This window comes from Abrus precatorius, unplaced genomic scaffold (assembly GCF_003935025.1).
Source record: "Abrus precatorius isolate BTA unplaced genomic scaffold, Abrus_2018 Scaffold11, whole genome shotgun sequence".
Taxonomy (NCBI): domain Eukaryota; kingdom Viridiplantae; phylum Streptophyta; class Magnoliopsida; order Fabales; family Fabaceae; genus Abrus; species Abrus precatorius.
Window position 1 is genome coordinate 15,462,215 of NW_020874303.1, and position 19,596 is coordinate 15,481,810.

General features: G+C 30.3%; 2 protein-coding genes across 3 annotated transcripts; one reads left to right on the top strand and one right to left on the bottom strand.

The window, feature by feature from the left end:
* The first annotated feature begins 672 nt into the window (after positions 1-672).
* LOC113855243 (protein OVEREXPRESSOR OF CATIONIC PEROXIDASE 3) lies at positions 673-4,012 on the top strand. 2 transcript variants are annotated; one of them, XM_027486796.1, is made up of 5 exons: positions 673-896; positions 1,101-1,430; positions 2,327-2,635; positions 2,868-2,888; positions 3,515-3,784. In XM_027486796.1, the coding sequence occupies exons 1-5, from the start codon at positions 729-731 to the stop codon at positions 3,653-3,655; spliced, it is 969 nt and encodes a 322-aa protein (XP_027342597.1). In that variant the 5' UTR covers positions 673-728; the 3' UTR covers positions 3,656-3,784. The 2 variants fall into 2 exon arrangements, with proteins under 2 accessions (XP_027342597.1, XP_027342598.1); XM_027486797.1 differs by lacking the exon at positions 2,868-2,888 and having other exon boundaries at positions 3,515-4,012.
* Positions 4,013-12,037: 8,025 nt separating this feature from the next.
* On the bottom strand, positions 12,038-19,008 carry LOC113853955 (protein ZINC INDUCED FACILITATOR-LIKE 1-like). The gene is made up of 17 exons (XM_027484694.1): positions 18,861-19,008; positions 18,386-18,426; positions 17,768-17,828; positions 17,170-17,272; positions 16,981-17,083; positions 16,715-16,768; positions 16,573-16,635; positions 16,127-16,176; positions 15,928-16,003; positions 15,074-15,253; positions 14,761-14,848; positions 14,312-14,397; positions 14,103-14,210; positions 13,898-13,942; positions 13,707-13,795; positions 12,958-13,001; positions 12,038-12,147 (listed from the first exon to the last, which is right to left on the bottom strand). The coding sequence occupies exons 1-17, from the start codon at positions 19,006-19,008 to the stop codon at positions 12,038-12,040; spliced, it is 1,449 nt and encodes a 482-aa protein (XP_027340495.1).
* Positions 19,009-19,596: the final 588 nt, after the last annotated feature.

Sequence of the window (19,596 nt, forward strand, 5' to 3'; positions counted from 1 at the left end):
ATATGATTTCTATAGTTTTTTTTTTCATTATTTTGGGTGATTTCTTTATACATTAATTATTTTTTATTTAATATTAGTTTTAATTTTGAATTTTCATAATTTATTTTTTTACTTTAACATCTTTTATCTAATTTATGTAATATAATGGAATATTTATTGTTAATAATTAGAGTGTTTATTTATTTTTATTTCTTTAACTTAATTATAGTAAGTTGTTAATTATTGTAATCAAATATTTAATCTTTTAAATTTATAAAATTTTAAAGAGGAAGATAATGCAGTTTTATTTTTTTATTAACTTTTTTGGATATTTTATTAAAAAATATTTTTATGGTGTATAAAAATTATTAATATTAAATTTTATATATATATATATATATATATATTATACATAGATTATAAATTATAATTTCTTAAATCTGTAACAAAAACAATATTCATATCAATTTTTCATAAAAAGTATTTGATAATTATTTATAATAAATAAAATGTTTTACACATGTGCACGAATTACTAACTCGGTAGAGATATATTTTGAAATTGTATTAAATATTTAATTTAATTTAATTTTCGATTTTTCTTACTTTTAGTAAATATTGAAGACTAAGAATAAAGTGGTCTTTATCAGTTTTATGAATTAAATTGTATGTTATCTTAAGCATTACGATTACATATAGAAATTATGAAGGAAAAATATCCAAAACCCTCCTCAGAGTCCTTCTCCAACAATGGCTATGGCGGTTCAGTGCATGTCATGTGCTCGCTTCGTTCCTTTGCAATGGCAACGCAAACCCCTTCTCTGCTCCCTCTTCCTCTCTCTCTCTTCTCCCTCTCGCAATTTCAACCTCTCTTCTTCATTCGTTGCCGCCACTTCTCGGAACAAGAACAAAAACAAGGTCATCTCAATTCCCTTTTCCGTTCTCATTCCTTCCTTTTATCTTTATGTTAACTCTTTTCTAGTTAAATTTATTTTTATCGGATAATGAGAAATTGAAATAATTTTATGCAGTGTTAATTTTTAGTTGTTGTATTAATGGAAAGGTTTTCCAATTTATGCCGTTTGGATAGAGTCTGATTTCCTATGGCTTTGTGTTTTGCAGAAAAGTTTGGCTCCGAGTGATGTTTCTGAGGAGGACGCGTTTGAGATGCTATTCAAGCAGCTCGAAGAAGATCTCAAAAACGACGATTTGTCGAAAGGTGACGACGAAAGTGAGGAGATAACTGAGGAAGATATTGCCGCGTTCGAGCGTGAGTTAGGAGATGCATTGGGAGACTTTGACGCTGAATTGTTGAACTCGGATTCGAGCGACGCAGAAAATGGCAATGATGATGATGATGGCGATGATGGGGTTGAAAGCTCACTGAAGCTTAGAAATTGGCAAATGAAGAAATTGGCTCGAGCTTTGAAAACTGGCCGCCGCAAAACAAGTGTACGTGTCTTGCACATGAGTTTTCAGCTGAATTTGTTTATGAATAAAATTTATGTGCAACTGCTTATGTGCTTTTATTGTTGCTTTCTAATTAAAATTAGAATTTCATCTCCTGTGCTAACCTTATATGATGAATTTTATTATGTGACTTACTGATGTAGAATTTTATTTTGATTGGAAAATAGTATAAGTATCTAAGGAACTGTACCTAAGTTCGGTCCTTTGTTTATTCAGTTGTTGTGAGATTATCTTTTTGTTATCTTTGTTTCAATTTCATTTCTTTATATAATTAGATCTCAATTTTGAACATGACAAATAAAAATAAATCTTTATGGTTTTTGGACCATAACTGAAGGTGTCAGATGGTGGGATTGTTTGGTTACACTTTGCAGAGGTTAAGTGTTCTGGATTCTGGCCTTTTTAAATTTCTTGTGTGATTTGCATTTAGGTAATAGTATTGCACTAGACTTGTGTTTGACAACTCAAAATCTGTCTGGAAAACTGTTTGTGTATGGCTGCTTAGCCTTTTATTCCAATTCTGTTACTGTTAGTAAGGAGATGCATCTTTTGATTTTCCCCCCTGGCCTGGCCTTTTCGTGGTAATTGATTGATTGTTAGTAGATGCAAGAACTAAATGAACCAGCGAGGCTTGGTTTATTGCTCCTTTATTGACCTGGAATCCTGATTAAAGCAATTCATTCTGGTTATAGATTTTTCTTTAAATGTTGAAATTAAGAACTTGTGTTGGATTTTCCGTGAAAGGGGGTGCAAATCTTAAGGTGATTGTTATGTTGGATTAATTCTTTTCCACACGGGGGGGAGGAAGAATTAATCCTATTATTATCTCCAGGACTCTGTTCCTCAATCTCTTTATTTTATTTTTGTATTTCTTGCAGATAAAAAATCTTGCTGCTGAGCTTTGTCTTGATAGGGCTCTTGTACTTGAATTGCTTCGAAATCCTCCTCCAAATCTTTTGATGTTGAGTCTATCAATACCTGATGAACCCCCAGCAACAGTAACATCACTTGAAACAAAACCCAGCGATATTATTCATAAAGAAATAAGTACAGATCATGTAGAATCTGGACCCAGGGCTCAAGTACCTATTCATACCATGCAACGTAGTTGGACTGCTCAGAAGAGATTGAAAAAGGCCCACATTGATACTCTGGAGAGAGTTTATCGGAGATCAAAACGACCCACTGTAAGTAAAGTTTGCTTGGCTTCAAAATTATGAGTTTTAATTTTTTATGATTGTAGGTCGTTCATAACTAACTAGTACAATGTTAATTGACTTATTTATTAGACTTGTTCTTCTGATGTAGTATACTCTATTTTTCTCTTCAAGTGGCAATTTTGTCTATAGTCCAAAGTTTGTGGGAGAAACTTCAAATTAATGCTTGCTTGTTCTCATATTCTTAGAATTTTGATTTCAGGAAGAAATGCAGAATGCAATGATCAATTTCCCTTAGTATATGCTAATAGTTTCAGCTTTTTGCATTTTTTTGTTGTTTTTGAATGCTAGAATGGTTCTTGCTAATACTTGCATTTTATAGGCAATCAATGCGTATTTGCTTTCAGTTTTGAGTAAGGTGTTATATGTGAATTAGGGAAACATAACTCAGCAATCCTTCCACATCATGGTATTGCATCCCAGTATTGCATTAGATGCAATAATGTTAAATCTGTGGCTTAAGAGTTTTATTTATTTATTTACACACCAATCAAAGGGAATGACAAATTATTTATTTATATACCAATGCATGAATGGTCAAAATTAAATTTATGATTGTACAGACAAATTAGCTCCTCTAATGTCCTTGTATTGTCACTTGATGTGTCTCACTCACTCACTCACTCACTCTCACACACACACACACACACACACACACACACACACACGCACATACACTATTGAAAGTCCTTTAATATATCCATTTCTACTTAATGTGCTGATATGTTTTGCGTTTGGTAGAGGCAAACGAGTCGTTTTAGTTATTATAATCATCTGCAGTTTCCCTTCCCTTGTAAATAATTTGTAAACTTCATTACCCTTATTTGTCTGCCTTGAATCACAATGCAGAATGCGATGATCAGTAGTATTGTGCATGTTACAAACATTCCTCGGAAAAGAGTTGTTAAGTGGTTTGAAGACAAACGTGCTGAGGAAGGAGTTCCAGATCGCCGTCTTCCTTACCAGCGCTCTGTTCCTGAAACTGCTTGAAGATTTTATATTCGTTGATTTGTTTTTAAGGATGTAAGCAATATGAGGAATCTTATAATTGTATAAAAAGTAATGTTTCTCACCAACCGTGGTCATGCTTTTGGGGCGAGTTATGTGAGGAAGTTGAGTAGTGATGTATGTTATTATTGGTTTGGTTATGACAGTAATTTTGGTCCTTTGAGTCCAGTCTCTAGTGGTTACAGGATGGGGTTCTCTATTTCTTTTGGTACAGTAGTCCTGTGTGCTAAATTTCACTACACAACATAATTTATAAAAGCTTTAGGCAATGTTACCCAAATGTCAAAGTAACACCTTAAGTTAAGACTGAAGAGAAATAAAAGTTGTTTAGTCCGAAGTTCCACCATCGCCTCCGAAGATAATATAAAATCTTTAGTTCCTTTTTGTTACCCTAAAATGTTCATTTAAATTTTAAGTGTGCTGTCAATTTGTAAACATTTTATTGCTATAGTATTTTTAGTTTATCACTCATTTTAATTAACTCAGCATCAATGACATGGAGATTATTAGAAAACTTACCTCTAACTAAATCTTAAAAGCTAGCTCTCAGGAGAAGGATTACCCAATCTTTTATGAGGAGTATTATGTTTATATATTTCTTGCTAAAAAGAAAGAAGAAAACTTGACCTGTACTACAAAAATTTACAAAGGATTGAATAATATGCAAATAATTCAATTAATAATACATGTACAGGTCATTTAATTTAATTAATCATAGTACGTTATGATTGAAATTATGTTTATCCGAAGATAACTTGAATTTGTGACTTTTGAACTTTGTAAAACTAATTATAATTAAGAGAATTTGAACATATACATATGCTACTCTTTTATTGACGATTAGGTTTTTCACATATACTCAAGATGTTTATGGACAACTTGTATACCAAAAGTTATGTGAGAATATAAACCGTTCATTGGGAATTAAGAACGAGTCAACCTATTATGACCATTTTGGTCAAATGCTTAACACTGATAACCATTAAATTATTAAAATAACATAATAAATAATATTATATTATTTTAATGATTAAATAATGTTAATTCATCAAATTAATTAAGAAAAATCTAACATTCTTTCACTTATATAACATTATTTAAATCATTAGATACACAAAATGTCACTGTAATCAATATTAATTATATTTAAAGATATAGTAAGTTCCTAACAATGCAAAAATTTATATCCGATAAAAATAAACATCATACATATTTAGAAACCCATATTTCACTCAAAATGAATAAGAAAAGCATAATTAAAATATATAATTTTAACAAAATGTTCAAGCATCTTAATAATACTATAAGAGATATGTTAACAAAAATCGTGTCGTCAAGATACATATCTCAAAGAAGACAAATAATGCCAACAAACAAATATACATAATAATTCCCACTCATCCAAAACATTATAAGATTTAATTAAACTCATATGAATTATTAATAGTTAAGCTTTTGGTTAGTGGGTATGCCTACATGCTTTTTATAGTAATATATTTGATTTGAGTACGAAATTTTAGTATTTTCTCTCTAGTACTTAGATTAAAATGCTTTGAACTACAAGAATTATTATTTTGAAAGATAAGTATAATTAATTATTTTTTAAGAATCATAAAAAATGGCTCCAAATTAGACCCATATGCATTGCATACACAATGACCCAACAAATATTCAAATTGTTCTCCGTGATTCAGCAATGTTTAGGGTTTAGGATTTAAGATTGCAATTCAAAATTTATTTTATTTAAAATTTAGAGTTTCTCTAAAGTCCTCACAAATTTTTTAAAATGATGAATTATGGTGCAAGAACTTAGAAATCAAAATGAAAAAAAGGCATAAAAACAAGTTATACAGATAGTCAAATTGAATCTCAGATACAATAACATTTTAACATGACGTTGGTTTTATATGAATTTGGAAAAATCCAAAATAAATTTTATAATAAGTATAAGATAAATCATTGAAATTTTAAATTTGAAAATTAATAGCATTCTTATTTAATAATAAATAAATTTAAGTTCAATTCTTCTTTATTATGCAACATACTATTTCATTTCAGATATATGCATTTTTAAGACAATTTTATAAAAACACCTCCAATTTAATTTGAACAAAACATACATAATAATATTATTCTATATATATATATATATATATATATATATATATATATTCAGATTAACTTTTTAAAAGAAGAAGTTTCTTTTGCTAATATTGAAAAACAATTAGGTAGTTTTTCACTTCAAAAGAAAATCCAGTCACTTTTAAACAAAATCCAAACTTCTATATGTTCTGACCTACCCAGCGCTTTCTGGAATAGGAAAAAACATATTGTCAGTCTCCCTTATGAATCTGGATTCAAAGATACCCAAATTCCCACTAAAGCCAGACCAATTCAGATGAATGAAGAACTCCTCCATTACTGTCAGAAAGAGATTACAGATCTCTTAGACAAAAATCTTATCAGGAAAAGCAAGAGTCCTTGGTCTTGCTCTGCTTTTTATGTTAATAAACCTGCTGAGATTGAAAGAGGTACTCCCAGACTTGTTATCAATTACAAACCCCTCAATCAAGCCCTTCAATGGATTAGGCATCCTATCCCCAATAAAAAAGATCTTCTTAACAGACTCAATTCTGCTAAGATCTTTTCAAAATTCGATATGAAATCGGGATTTTGGCAAATCCAAATTTGCGAAAATGATAGGTACAAGACTGCCTTTACTGTTCCCTTTGGGCATTACGAATGGAATGTTATGCCCTTTGGTCTAAAAAATGCTCCTTCTGAATTTCAAAAAATCATGAATGACATTTTCAATCCTTATTCAAAATTTGTCATTGTCTACATTGACGATGTTTTAATTTTTTCTTAATCCATTGATCAACATTTTAAACATATAAATGTTTTTATCAATGTTATTAAACAAAACGGTCTTGCCGTTTCAAAATCAAAAATTAGTCTCTTTCAAACCAATATCAGATTCCTTGGACATAATATCCACCAAGGTACCATTATCCCTATCAGTAGGTCCATTGAATTTGCTGATAAATTTCCTGACAGGATCCTTGATAAAACCCAATTACAGAGATTTTTGGGATGTCTCAATTACGTTGGGGATTTCATCCCCCACCTAAATAACATCATCAAGCCTTTACATGATAGGCTTAGGAAAAATCCTCCCCCTTGGACTGATGTCCATACTAATGTCGTTAAAGAAATCAAAAACAAAGTCAGGAAGATAAATTGCCTATATCTTCCCATCCCCCAAGCCTTCAAAATCGTTGAAACTGATGCCTCAGACATAGGTTATGGAGGTATTCTTAAACAAAAAATCAAGTCTCATGAGCATATCATTGCATACACTTCAAAACATTGGAATTCTGCACAACAGAATTATTCTACTGTTAAAAAAGAAGTTTTGGCAATTGTTTTATGCGTTTCAAAATTCCAATCTGATTTATTAAACCAAAAATTTTTAATTAGGGTAGACTGCAAGTCTGCCAAAGAAATTTTACAAAAGGATGTTAAAAATCTTGCCTCAAAACAAATTTTTGCGAGATGGCAAGCAATTTTAAGTGTTTTTGATTTTGACATAGAATATCTCAAAGGCACTTCAAACTCCCTTCCTGATTATCTTACCCGTGAATATTTACAGGATAAGTAAGATGCCTAGAAAGGCAGTTACCCCTTCTAGGGGAGGAACCACCAGAGGCGGCAAAGTCAGATTAGCTCTGACTCTAAATAAACCAAGACCACAATCTGCTTCAGCAGATTCAAAAACCTCTTCTTCTGGGTCATCGACCCCCATCGAGTCATCGACTCAAAAGGCAATCCAAGTTGTTGAGTCATCAACTCAGCAATCTGGAACTCCAAAAGAATCCTCCAAAAAGACTGATTCTGTTGTCAAAACCACCAAACAAACCAAAACAGACTATGCTCTCCCAATTAGTACGCTTTTAGCTATCCAACAAGGAAGCTTAAGTAGCCTACCAAATAAATCTTGGGCAGACATTGCCTCTGAAGAAGATATGGAATTAGACTTAGCAAGCCTAAACACTATACTCCAGACCTTCAACCAAACCCAAAAAACAATAACCAATAAAACAGAAGGGACCCTTGACCTTCAAAAGGGAAAACAAAAAACTTCAAACCCAAGCCATTATGTAGCCAAAGGAAAATTCTCCTCAGTCATACAAATGGAACCTGAATTTTGGGACAAAAACCCATACAAGGCAATTACTAAAGTCTTCCCACCAGGATTTCATTTCAGACCATATCAAGCTAATAAAACCAGACAGTTTTATGAGTTTATCTTAGTGGATTCAGATTCTGTTTCCATTAAGCATTACAAGGACCACAAGGATCCGTCAGTTACAACCCATTCAACAATACAAATCCTGAAAGTCTTAACTCCAAAGGCTTTTGGAAAAAATTTAAATTCTTATAAAAAGTTTTCCCAACCATTTGATCCAGTAGGATATAATTATTGGGACTACATTGACGCATGGACAAGAACTTTCTGGTTCCAAAATAAACTTAACCGACATTCTTGGTTAATATATTTTAAAAAGAATCAGAATTATAACTTTCCAAATTGGTTCCTCCAATGGTGGGATTATTTTGGACCAATTGAAGAAATCCTTCCCACTCCTGTCAAAGAAGGATACAAAATTTACAAGGGCAGATATCTGCGAGAATCAAGAATTCCAGCAAATCAGGCTTGAGAAGGACTCTAGAGGCACAAGAATTCATGACCTTATACTGAATCCTATAGATTAATGCGGCGGGAATAGATCCCTCTTTCATGTCTAACCCATGAAAGCAAATATTAAGAAATAAGGAGTCTAGGATGTGTTCATCCATAAGACTCACAGTTTTGTTGGGAAAACAGTTAAAATAAATCGGACCTTGACCGAGACTGGTTTCAACTGTTCCTATGAGAGAATCATCAAATTTATTATGACGAATGTCTCTGAGACAAATCAAGACAGCAGCATCTATGCCTATGTCTATCAAAGGTTTAATTGCTACCTGAACACATCCTATGTGAAGGTACTTGTACTTTCTTTTATGGTCATTGAGGGAGGATTTAGACAGGAGATGAAATTCTTTCCCTATAGCCTTCTTTAGAGGACCAAATCAATAATCTCCTGGCTAATACCTCTGATGAAGAGGAAGATTCTAATAAAGAATCTGAAGAAGAGGTCAACCAAATTCAAAATGATGACCAAGCTTCTTCTTCTGACAGTGATGAAACTCCAGAAATCAATGTTTTGACAAAAGAACAAGATCTTCTTTTTGAAGCTATAAGCTCTATTTCGGATTTTCAAGAAAGAAAAGAATTTTTAAACAAATTCAAAGAGGTTTTAGAAAATAAACCTAAACCTAAAGAATATTTTACTTCAAATAAATTCGATATTACAGATATTTTCAAAAGGTTAGAAAAGAATTCTAATATTAAACCAACCACTATTCAAGATCTCCAGATTGAGATAAATAATCTCAAGAAAGAAATCAGAGAAATCAAAGATCAACAACAAATTCACCAAGTTATTCTTTCTCAGTTAGATGATGATTCTGACATTGAGAAAGTAGAACTTCCTGAGGATAATGATTCTGTAAAGGTTGACTCTGGTAATCCAGAAGAAACTTTTATGTGTTTGATCAACAAGGTCAAAATACAAAAATTTTACATTAATATCAGAATCGTTATTGATGATTTTGTTCTTGACACTTTGGCCCTTTTTGATACAGGTGCTGATTCAAATTGTATTTTAGAAGGTTTAATTCCTACAAAATATTTTGAAAAAACCTCTGAAAAACTCAGCACTGCTAGTGGTTCAAAACTGAAAATTAATTATAAGCTTTCTAAAGCTGTAATTGAAAATCAAGAACTTAAGATTGAAACAAACTTCCTTCTTGTTAAAAATTTAAAAAATGAAGTGATTTTGGGAACACCTTTCATAAAAGCTCTTTTCCCTTTGCAAATTTCGAAAGATGGTATATCCACTCGACATTTAGGAAAACAAATAACCTTCAAATTTTCTAATAAGCCCTTTACAAAAAATATTAATTTTATTCAAAACAAAGTTAATCAGATTAACTTTTTCCCAAAATATTCAGAAACTCCTTCTGGTCCGGCATGTTCCGCATTGAATTGATTCCACCATTTTACAAAGGAATACCTGTGTAACAATGGGAGAGTGTCTTCATTTTCTGTCTTGCCATACCTGATATTCCTAGGTCTGTTAATCATGACCCCTCTCTAAATCTTCAAGGTTTAGACACTTCTTCTAGGATTCCTAGAAATGTTTATCAGACTTCTGAAAAAGAAGACGAAAATCAGAGTATCCAATCTCCAACTTACTCTTCCCTTAATGAGTCTTATGATGTTATCTCATAAATTCATTATAGATAAGGAAACCCTTAGGAAAGACTTTTACTCTGAGGATTGGAAACCTCAAAGAGAGTGGTTCTTTCAAAATTATAGGGGAAAAGACAGGTCTGCTATCCAAGAGAAATTCTATCAATTTCTCGAAAAAGTCAAACAAAATATTCCATTCTTTGATTGGTATCATGCTTATACCATTCGAAATAATATTAATTATCCCTGGCAAGAAGATGTTATTAGTACCTCCTCTGCTAATGTTATAACCTGGCAAATCAAAGATGGACAAATAGTCCAAAGTGATTTACCGCCCACATCTCAATACCAATTGCCTAATTTGAAAGACAAAGGCGGTAACCCTGTTACTGCCACTCCTTTCAAGTCTAAAAGTGCTGATGAGTCTATCACTCCTCATGACATCCAAGGCCTTATGGAACAGGCCAATTATACCAATAAATACCTTCAGGTTTTAGGAGAGAAAATCTTTGTTAATCCTGTCAAAACGAAAATTGAAGAAGCTGCTTCTTCATCCTCCCAACCACAACTAGAAAAACCTCTTTTTAAACCTTTTAAGATTAGCGCCAAAGCTAAGCAGAAAATCTTAGAACTTAGGCAAAAAGAGAAAACCAAAATAAATGAGGAAAACCAAAACGAGTTGCTTAGTAAAATTACTAGTCTCCTCACTACCATTCCCGACACTCCTCAACCTTCTGAAGAATCCAGTGCTAAACCCAGGACTAGGTCTCTTGCCAAAACTATCAATGCCATCTCTAGAGCTGATTCAGAACATTGTTCTGAAACAGACTCTGTTTTAGCCATTAATCCTATCAATAATTGGAAAAATTCTTCCAAGCTTTATTATAATAGAGCTACTGCTCCTGATCTTATTTTAGAAGAAAAACAAGATTTTATTCAAAGTTTTAATTCTAATGATATTTATATTTGGAATATCGATGGATTATCTGAATATAATATCATTGCCAAACTTCAAAATATGTCGGTTGTCGCTATGGGCTATTTTACTAACCAAAATATGCCCGAAGACACCATTGTCTATATTCTTGTTGCCGGTTTTACTGGCCAACTCAAAGGTTGGTGGGATAATTATCTCACTGAAGCTGACAGAGATAACATTCTCTCTGCAGTTAAAATTAATGATAAAGGGAAAACCATTGTCAGTGACAATGAGCATCTCCCTGATGCTGTGTATACGTTATTATACACAATATCCCAGGTTTATAGGCTGGACAGCTGACAGGCCCTTCGGGTGAGATCAGTAATGATCGTCCCTGTCTGTAACAACGCCACGAACTAATGGTACCGAAATATTGCTTTTGTACAGTTCTTTGTTTTTAGAAAATCCTTTACTGGAAGTACAACAGTTCTTCGTTCTTTTGAATAGGGCTGTAGCAGTAAGTCCCGTATAGTTGAAAGGGCAGTAAGGCTAATTTGACGATGCTGTATTCAAAAGAAACAAAAGAACATAAGAAGCTGGTGGCTATAGTAAAAGAATTTTCAGAATTTTGTAAAAAAAAAAAAAAAAAAAAAAAAAAAAAAAAAAAAAAACCTAGCAATGTGTGGGAAAAGTTATATTAATGTTTTTTTTTTCCTTTTTTTAAAGTTGGACAATAAGATTTACATCTAAAGCTTTGTTTGGAACAAAATTTATGTAATCCATCCAAACCTGTTTTTCATTTATTGAAATTTTAACTGTCAATTTACTTATTTCATTTGACCTCCTATCATTCATAGCTATCCCACAGATTAAAAGGGTTGGCAAAAGATACTTCTATTTATAGTTTTGGTTGAGCATTTTTGGTAGGTTTGCTTGAGATGTTTAGCTCATTACATATAGTTATATTTTCCTGACATACAACCATTAACAGCAACCATCACTTAATGTTATAATCTCAACATCAATGCATAGACTTAACGCGAGATGTTTCAATGTTTCATCCTTTATGCAAAATTTAATAACATCAGTGTAGCTGCTCTGAGGATGTTTTCTTTATACTTAGGAATGGTTTGAACATCAACAACACGCCAAGTCCTTCAACAACATTGAGAAAAAAGAAGACCAGATGGGTCCCTGCATTTAAGGTGTACAATAGTGAGTTTTCAGTATTACAACTAGCAAAAGAAAACATGTCCTAAACAATACTAACATCTTAGACCTTGTTTCTTTCTCCTTTTAAATATAGTTTTTTCTTTTTAAAAATAAAAAATAATAAAATCTTATTTGTCAACTTAAGTTTTTAAAAACTATTTTTAAAAATGATTTTTTATTTTCAGTTTTTAAAACAAAAAACAAAAATAGCCTCTAAGGTGTTTTAGTTTATGTTTTTTATTTTTTATTTTCTCATCTTAAAAATAATTTTAAAAATTAAACCAACAAACAAGTTTTATTTTAATTTTCTTCTTAAAAACAGTTTTTAAAATTATTTTAAATAATTTTTAAAATTAAAAACCAGAAATAAATAAGCCCTTATATTTGCTAAAGAGTAGTTTAATATCAACCATCACCGTCACCATCCTTCACCTAAAAACAAAAACAAGATCTGATAGATAAGAGTTCACATGTCATTTTGAAAATATATTCCTTTGTTTTAGTTAAATGAAGACAATATTTGTGTTGATAAAAATATAAGGCATGCTAGTTTTTTTTTTCATGACATAATAAGAGTGTACAGAACATTAACAGTTACATTAAATGTGTGCTTGGTTTAATTTATCTCGAAAAAAATACATTTTTATATGTGTCCATTTTTCAGGAAAGTGTTTCTTTAGAAAAACAAGTGATTGTTTTCAAAATTTAAAGTAAAACAAACCTGGGTTAGAGATGTCAAAGTTCAACGTATAAAATAGAAGCCAACATAAATAACTTAGTTAATCATTATACCTGGAAGGAAAGAAGCATTTAATCGCTTTTGTGACAATGTTAATCTGCATTGACGAAGAGAAAAAAAAAATAGATGTAATTTTCAATACATTACTGTTTTTAGAAAGCATTTCTAATTAATGCTATCATGTCATACTTTGTACAAAACGGATAGGGTTTAACTGTAACATTCAGGATCTTCTTCACCACTACCTTCTTTTGTATTAATTATAAGATTATAGTGTATTTTGAATCCAGACAATTCTATATTTAAGAATTTCAATATTACCTCTCTTTTTTTTAACACTTTACTAATTTTATAAATAATTTGTTCATTTTTATTGTCAATTTATAAAATTAATTAATGATTAATAATTTATAAATTTATCTTTAATAATTAATGTGTGTTTGGTTGATGAATAATGCGTTTTTCTTTTTCCAAATGGCTATCATTTTTCCACATATCCACATTAATTAATATATTAGATGGGGGTGCTATGATAAAAAACTATGAAATAATTATTTATAAAAATTACAATATTGGTATTTTTAAAATTTTTGAACAACACTTTAAATATAAAAGAAAAAAAGAAGGAAGGAATAATTCCTAGAAATAGCCACAAGGATTTCTTTCTCTAATCCATTCCATGTCACCAAGTGAGTCAATTTGTGAATAATGAGCCAAAAATGTATATTCTTGTCATCAAACCACAACTTTAATAAAGCATAAACGTTAAATAGAAGCTTAAAAATATGTGAAGGAAACTCACATTGCACCACCTGCAACTGGACCAATTACTTTGCATAAAGACATAGCAGTCGCACAAATGCCATTAGCTATTCCCCTTTGATGTTGTTCCTGTTCAATTTCCAATTCAACATGCCACAGATGCCACAATCTCAATGTAAAACATTCTTTCGGGAGAAAATAAATGATAAAAATTAGAACCAAAAAGCTTACCACTGCTCTATTTTGTAGGATGAAAAAACCAGTTGAAATTGTCTCCTAAGTCAAACAAAACGAATAAAATAAGGAAATTTAACAAAGATAGCATTCTTTCGGTGAATTAAAATAATCTACCATGATTTTCTCAAGTCAATTTAAATATTTGATGCTATTATATACCATAGCTCATGATTGGTTTTATGAAGGAAGAGTTACTTACAATCGTCAAATTTTTCAGAATTGAAGCAATATATATTGCTATGTATAAAGTGAAGCCTGACAACATTGTCATGAAGGGGTAGCTTTGCAAGATGGGTATAGATAACACCTATTTATATGCATATCATGTCAAATAGTAAAACATTTTTTAAAATAAACATTGAAATGGTGAAGAAATCACAATAATTGCCACAAAAGGTGAAAGCTAACCGCTGAAATGCGAGCAAGTTCAATAGGTCCACAAACTTGTTGCACTGATTGGTAAATGCCGAGTTGGAAGATTATAATAGCCAAACCTAACGAATTGAGAATCCAGCAATCATTTATCACATAGATTTAGTAATACACACAATCCATAGGACTGACTACATTAATGTTTCAAGTGTATTCATATTTGTCAATAATGCCTTTAGTTAAGATTATTAAAATCATGGATTAAATATACGTTTGATTCCTAAAAATATAATTTAGTTTGAGTAAACTTTTAGATAAATACTTATAAAAAATAAATAAAATTTTTCTTTCTCAGTTAAAATTAACTAAAGAAGACCAATTCAGAGAAAAGGCCAGCCCAAGAAAAGTTATCGTACAATCTCAGCTAAATTAAAAATATATTGAAGACCAAGAAAGATATGTGCTATAGAATTTTACAGCCGTACCTGATACTGAAAGAATGTTACCAACATCATTTGTTGTGAAGTTCAAACCGTCCAACCTTCGAGGACTTACAGCCCACAATGAGAAAACCTAACAAAAATGTAGAATGTTAATGATGTTTGCTTTTATATATAGCCAAACAGATGAATAGCATGTACAAAATATGCCATGTTATTTTTACACTATTTTGAATGCTCACAATGTCATTAATTTGGATCATGTTCTGTCGTTGTTGTATTAGATAAATAGATGCACACATGGATGGACAACAGAAGGAGAAAAAGTCAAAACAACGTTGTGAAGTTAGAATTATACCTCCGAATAAGCAACGTCATGAAGTGAAAAAACACAATAAACAATGATAGATGACATTAATGGCCAATTTCTATAAACACTTTCTCTTTTTTGGATGATCTTGTCGTTGTCATCTCCACTGCTTCCATTTTCTAAGGCTTCATCGTTGTCGGAGGTCATTTTGTGGTTGTGAGATGTCTCCTACATTGATAGATATATATTTTAAAACAATCTTGTTCATGAGAGAAATAATACATGAATAAATAAATAAATAAATAAATAAAATTTTTGTTAATTTAATTAGGATTAAATTTAAATATTTAAAATTGTAAAGTTTTATTTAAAAAAGAATATATTTATTCTCTTCAATTTTTTACAAGAACTTTTGATTCTCTACACAGTAAGAGCCCTCCCCCCCCCCCCCCCTTCTCTCTCTATAATGAAAATTAAAATTTAATATATTAAAAATCATACAATAACATTAAACATTACAACTTTCAATAAAATTTACTATTTTACATACACTTCAAAATAAAGAAAATCAAAGAGTCTTTTAAATATATTTCTTTACCTTTAATAAAATTCCTTTATAAAGTTTTAGAGACAGTTTTTTAAATTTTTTGATATATTTACATGTCTATTAAACTTTATTAACTTCTTAACAATTAATATAATATTAAATTTTGACTTTAACGATGGATAAATTTAAAATGTCCTAATTAATTTTTTAAAATCAATACTTAACTAATTTCAACAAATTTTTTAACTGGTGTGATTTAGTTAAAAAAAATTTAAAAAAGAAGTGAAGAGATCTAGTGTTATATTCAAGATATAAAAATATAATAAATATTTGTGTTAGAAGTAAAGATACATACTGGAAGCCAAATGCAAGCAATTGCTACTGCAAATGCAATAGTTGATATTACAAGGCATGGCATAAAGTATGGAAACCTGCAAGTAGAAATACATTCACCAAAGAAATTCAACAAAAACAACAACGCAAAACAAAAGAAAGAAAAGATGCAAAATAGAATTAATTAATGTTTGATGTAAAGAATAAAAAATTCTACTTACTTATCCCAGAAAGAACCCTCTGGAAATAAATTGGGGTATTTCTCTACTGGCTGTATAACAAGATTTCATCAAGTATTAGAGAAACAAGTGACAAGGGGTATGTTGAAATGTAGGGTAAGTGCTTTTAAAATCCATAAAAGCGTACATATAATTCTTTAGACGCTATGTACCAATAAAAATTAGAATTTTATTTTGATAACATGCGAAAATATTAAATATAATTTTTTATTAAAGTAAAACTTAATTTTAATTATTAAACACCACTAATAACATCTATTAAACAATATATAAGTTTGGTCCTTCTAAAATTTATCCTTTTATATATCTAAAATTTTTCAAGGACGAAAATATGGAATATTATCAAGTCATCTTATATCTATGTGCAAATCACAATTTCTTAAGATGCATTTGACCCATGAAAGGAACAAATAAAAAGCAAGAATTACCTGAGCAAAATAACCTCCAATTGCTGGGCCAAAGACTAATCCCACTCCCCAAGCAGCAGAGACCTTAAATCATATCACAATTTGAATTATTCTGATGAACACCATTCCGATAATTGATAGCAGAAAAGTTTGTGAAACTCACGGTTGAGAGCCCCAGAACTTGGTATTCTTCTCGAAAAATTTCAGCAGCGTAAGCCTGTTAACGAAGTAGATTATGATATACACACACATAAACAAATTTCCTTTTTTATAAATTTGAGAGAACTTTTAGTTGCACTTTTACTTTATATATATATAAATAAAAGTAATTTGAAAATAAAAAATAATTATATTCAGTATCACATAAAATGTTGTTTTTTAATCATTTAAAATAAGAGAATTAAATATATAAATCAATTGAAGTCCTACCCTCATTGTTCCCATTGAAGCACCAAAACATCCAAGAATAAATCTTGTAATGACAGCCATCCAAAAACTTGAGCTAAGGCCAAATAGTGTGTTGAAAATGACACTAAAACGAAACAAGCATCATTGTTATGGGAAACATAGTATTAGTACAAGAAAGCAAACATGTACCTCAGTAACAGATATACTTACATAGCGATAATACTTATAATCACAACCGGTTTTCTACCATAGCGATCCGCTATTACTCCCCATAATATAGATGTCAAACATCTTCCAAGCATGAATGCAGATCCTGCAACATTTTTGCAGTCATATGAGGATCAGAAATAATGTACTATGTATATAGAACATACAAAAATATGGAATTTTAGTACTGAGATTGTGTTCTTTAACAAAAGCTTGTAGCTTATTTAGAAATTTATAATTTAAATTTGTTAAAAGAATAGGCAAGTAGAACTGTTTAATAATTAAAAAAATTAAGTCTATAACTTTTATAAGCTATTTTTTAAAAAATTATTAAAATGGAATTTAACTTATAATTTTATCGTTACTCTTTTAAACAAATTACATATAGGTACAAGATTGTAAATATCTTTCACTCTTTATTTAATTCAAATATTATATTAATATAATATTTAATATCATTTTTAATAATTTAATATATTTTTATTAAACATTTATATTTCAATCAAAGTAATTATAAAACTATAAACTTTCAATTATAAATTACAAGTTACAAGTTTTCAAATTAATTTTATGGAACGTAAACTAAAAATGATGACATTACCCACATAACCAGCATAGGCACTAATATCTTCCTCTCTTTCTGCTATATTAAAATCTTTCACCTGAAAATAAACATTTAATCATATGTTTGTCTGAAATGTTGCATCATTGAGGATGCATATTATGCGGCGAAACTGTTATCAGTCCAATCATTAACCAGAGTTTGATTACATAAACACAGGTTAAAACGAAAAGGTAAAAGTAGTAAAGAAATTAAAAATTGACATTGACATATCTAAAGGTTTACATTGATCAATTAAAAATATAGTATATTATAATCAGGAGTAACAGTCAATAGAAGTTTATGTAACTAATGCCTCAGAAGATTAGCTATTAATGGACTGAAGTTTATGCTTCTGTCAAATTCGCAGTGAATAAACGATTATAGTTACAAGCCTAAATAGAAATTTGAGATGATCTCATATCTAGAAAGTTAAAAAAAAAGAAGAAAAGTCAAAACAAAGAGATTAAGAACCTCTTACTTTCATTTTCAATGCTAAATTAATAAACTAAAGCTGAAATTGAAATAAATCACCATACTTATGGAGAAATCACCAAGAAATAACCATTAATGTCAAGAAATAAGAGTATGTATGCATCATTTAGTAGTGAAACTCACCATGAAATAAAGGAAAGGAAAGAGAGATGATACAGGCAAAGCTGTACAGAACAAAACAAAGAGCCATTATCATTACATAATGGACAGAGTGAGAAAATATGAGAAAATTGGGTTTATTGTGTTTAGGTGAGAAAAAATATATAGACAATGATGTGTTATTTTATTTAGTTAGTTAAAGTGAAAAAAATGAAAAAGAGGCAAAAAAGAGTTAACTAATAGAAATAATTAAGAATTTTTTTTTCATTTCAATTCAAATTTCAAAATTTTCTCTAATTTTTATTTTTCTTTCCTCTAACCAAATAGAGGGCAGTATTTCTACATTATTTTTGTACAACTATTTTTTTTCTATAACCAAGAAATAGATAAAAGCAAGAACAGTACAAGATAGAATAGGTAATGCAGTGGAAAAATAGATTAAAAAAAAGAGTAAATAAGAATGATATGATTGGAGTGAAATTTATAGCTTAGTACTTACCACTGCACAGCACCACAATCCATATATTAAAGAGATTGTGGAAGGTAACATCCTTTTTGAGCTCCTTGGCTTGATCGACCTTACAACCAGGGCAATTCTCATGGTACTCTTTCTTCACCAATGGCTGCCCAACATTCCCTTCTTCCATTTTCAATTCCCAACACAACCAACCCAACTTCTTGGCTTTACAAATCCTTCTATACGCAACAAAATGTGGGATCATGTATATATATATATATATATATGAATAGAATGATTTGATTAGGATATAAGCAAAGTGGTAGGAAATGTATATAAAACTAAGGCCTCGTGATTCATGAAGTGGCCACGGACGCGTAGTCAAGAGCCGTAAGATTAAAGTCGCACCAAATATTTCATTTTGCATTCAAACCGATGACAAGAAATTATGGATCAGTGAGATTTGATGGTTTGCTGTTAGGTTGCGAATAAATAACTTATGATACTCTTGGTAATCATATAGAGTATGTGTTCTACTCCAAGCTTCTGGCTTTTTCTTAGTCTAGATTATTTTAGGGAAACAATTTTTTTTTTCTTTTTGAGTTGAATAGAATTATTACCACAGTAAAATTCTTCTTTTTCATTTTTTAATTTAATTTAATTTTATTTTTAAGATTTAAATTTGAGACCTATTAAGTTCGGATAAATATTTTATTTTAAAAAGGAAATAATTTTTGTACATATTTTTTATGTTGGCATGGTTTTTTGCTATTTTATA

What these genes read in the sequence shown, in the direction of transcription:
- LOC113855243 (XM_027486796.1), top strand. Translation starts at nt 729, where the DNA reads ATGGCTATGGCGGTTCAGTGCATGTCATGTGCTCGCTTCGTTCCTTTG. An exon ending in GGAACAAGAACAAAAACAAG is followed by an intron (nt 897 to 1,100) that starts GTCATCTCAATT and finishes TGTGTTTTGCAG; the next exon opens with AAAAGTTTGGCTCCGAGTGA. An exon ending in AAGAAATGCAGAATGCAATG is followed by an intron (nt 2,889 to 3,514) that starts ATCAATTTCCCT and finishes ATCACAATGCAG; the next exon opens with AATGCGATGATCAGTAGTAT.
- LOC113853955 (XM_027484694.1), bottom strand. Translation starts at nt 19,008, where the DNA reads ATGGAAGAAGGGAATGTTGGGCAGCCATTGGTGAAGAAAGAGTACCAT. An exon ending in GATTGTGGTGCTGTGCAGTG is followed by an intron (nt 18,427 to 18,860) that starts GTAAGTACTAAG and finishes TGTTCTGTACAG; the next exon opens with CTTTGCCTGTATCATCTCTC. An exon ending in AACTTGCTCGCATTTCAGCG is followed by an intron (nt 14,211 to 14,311) that starts GTTAGCTTTCAC and finishes GCATATAAATAG; the next exon opens with GTGTTATCTATACCCATCTT.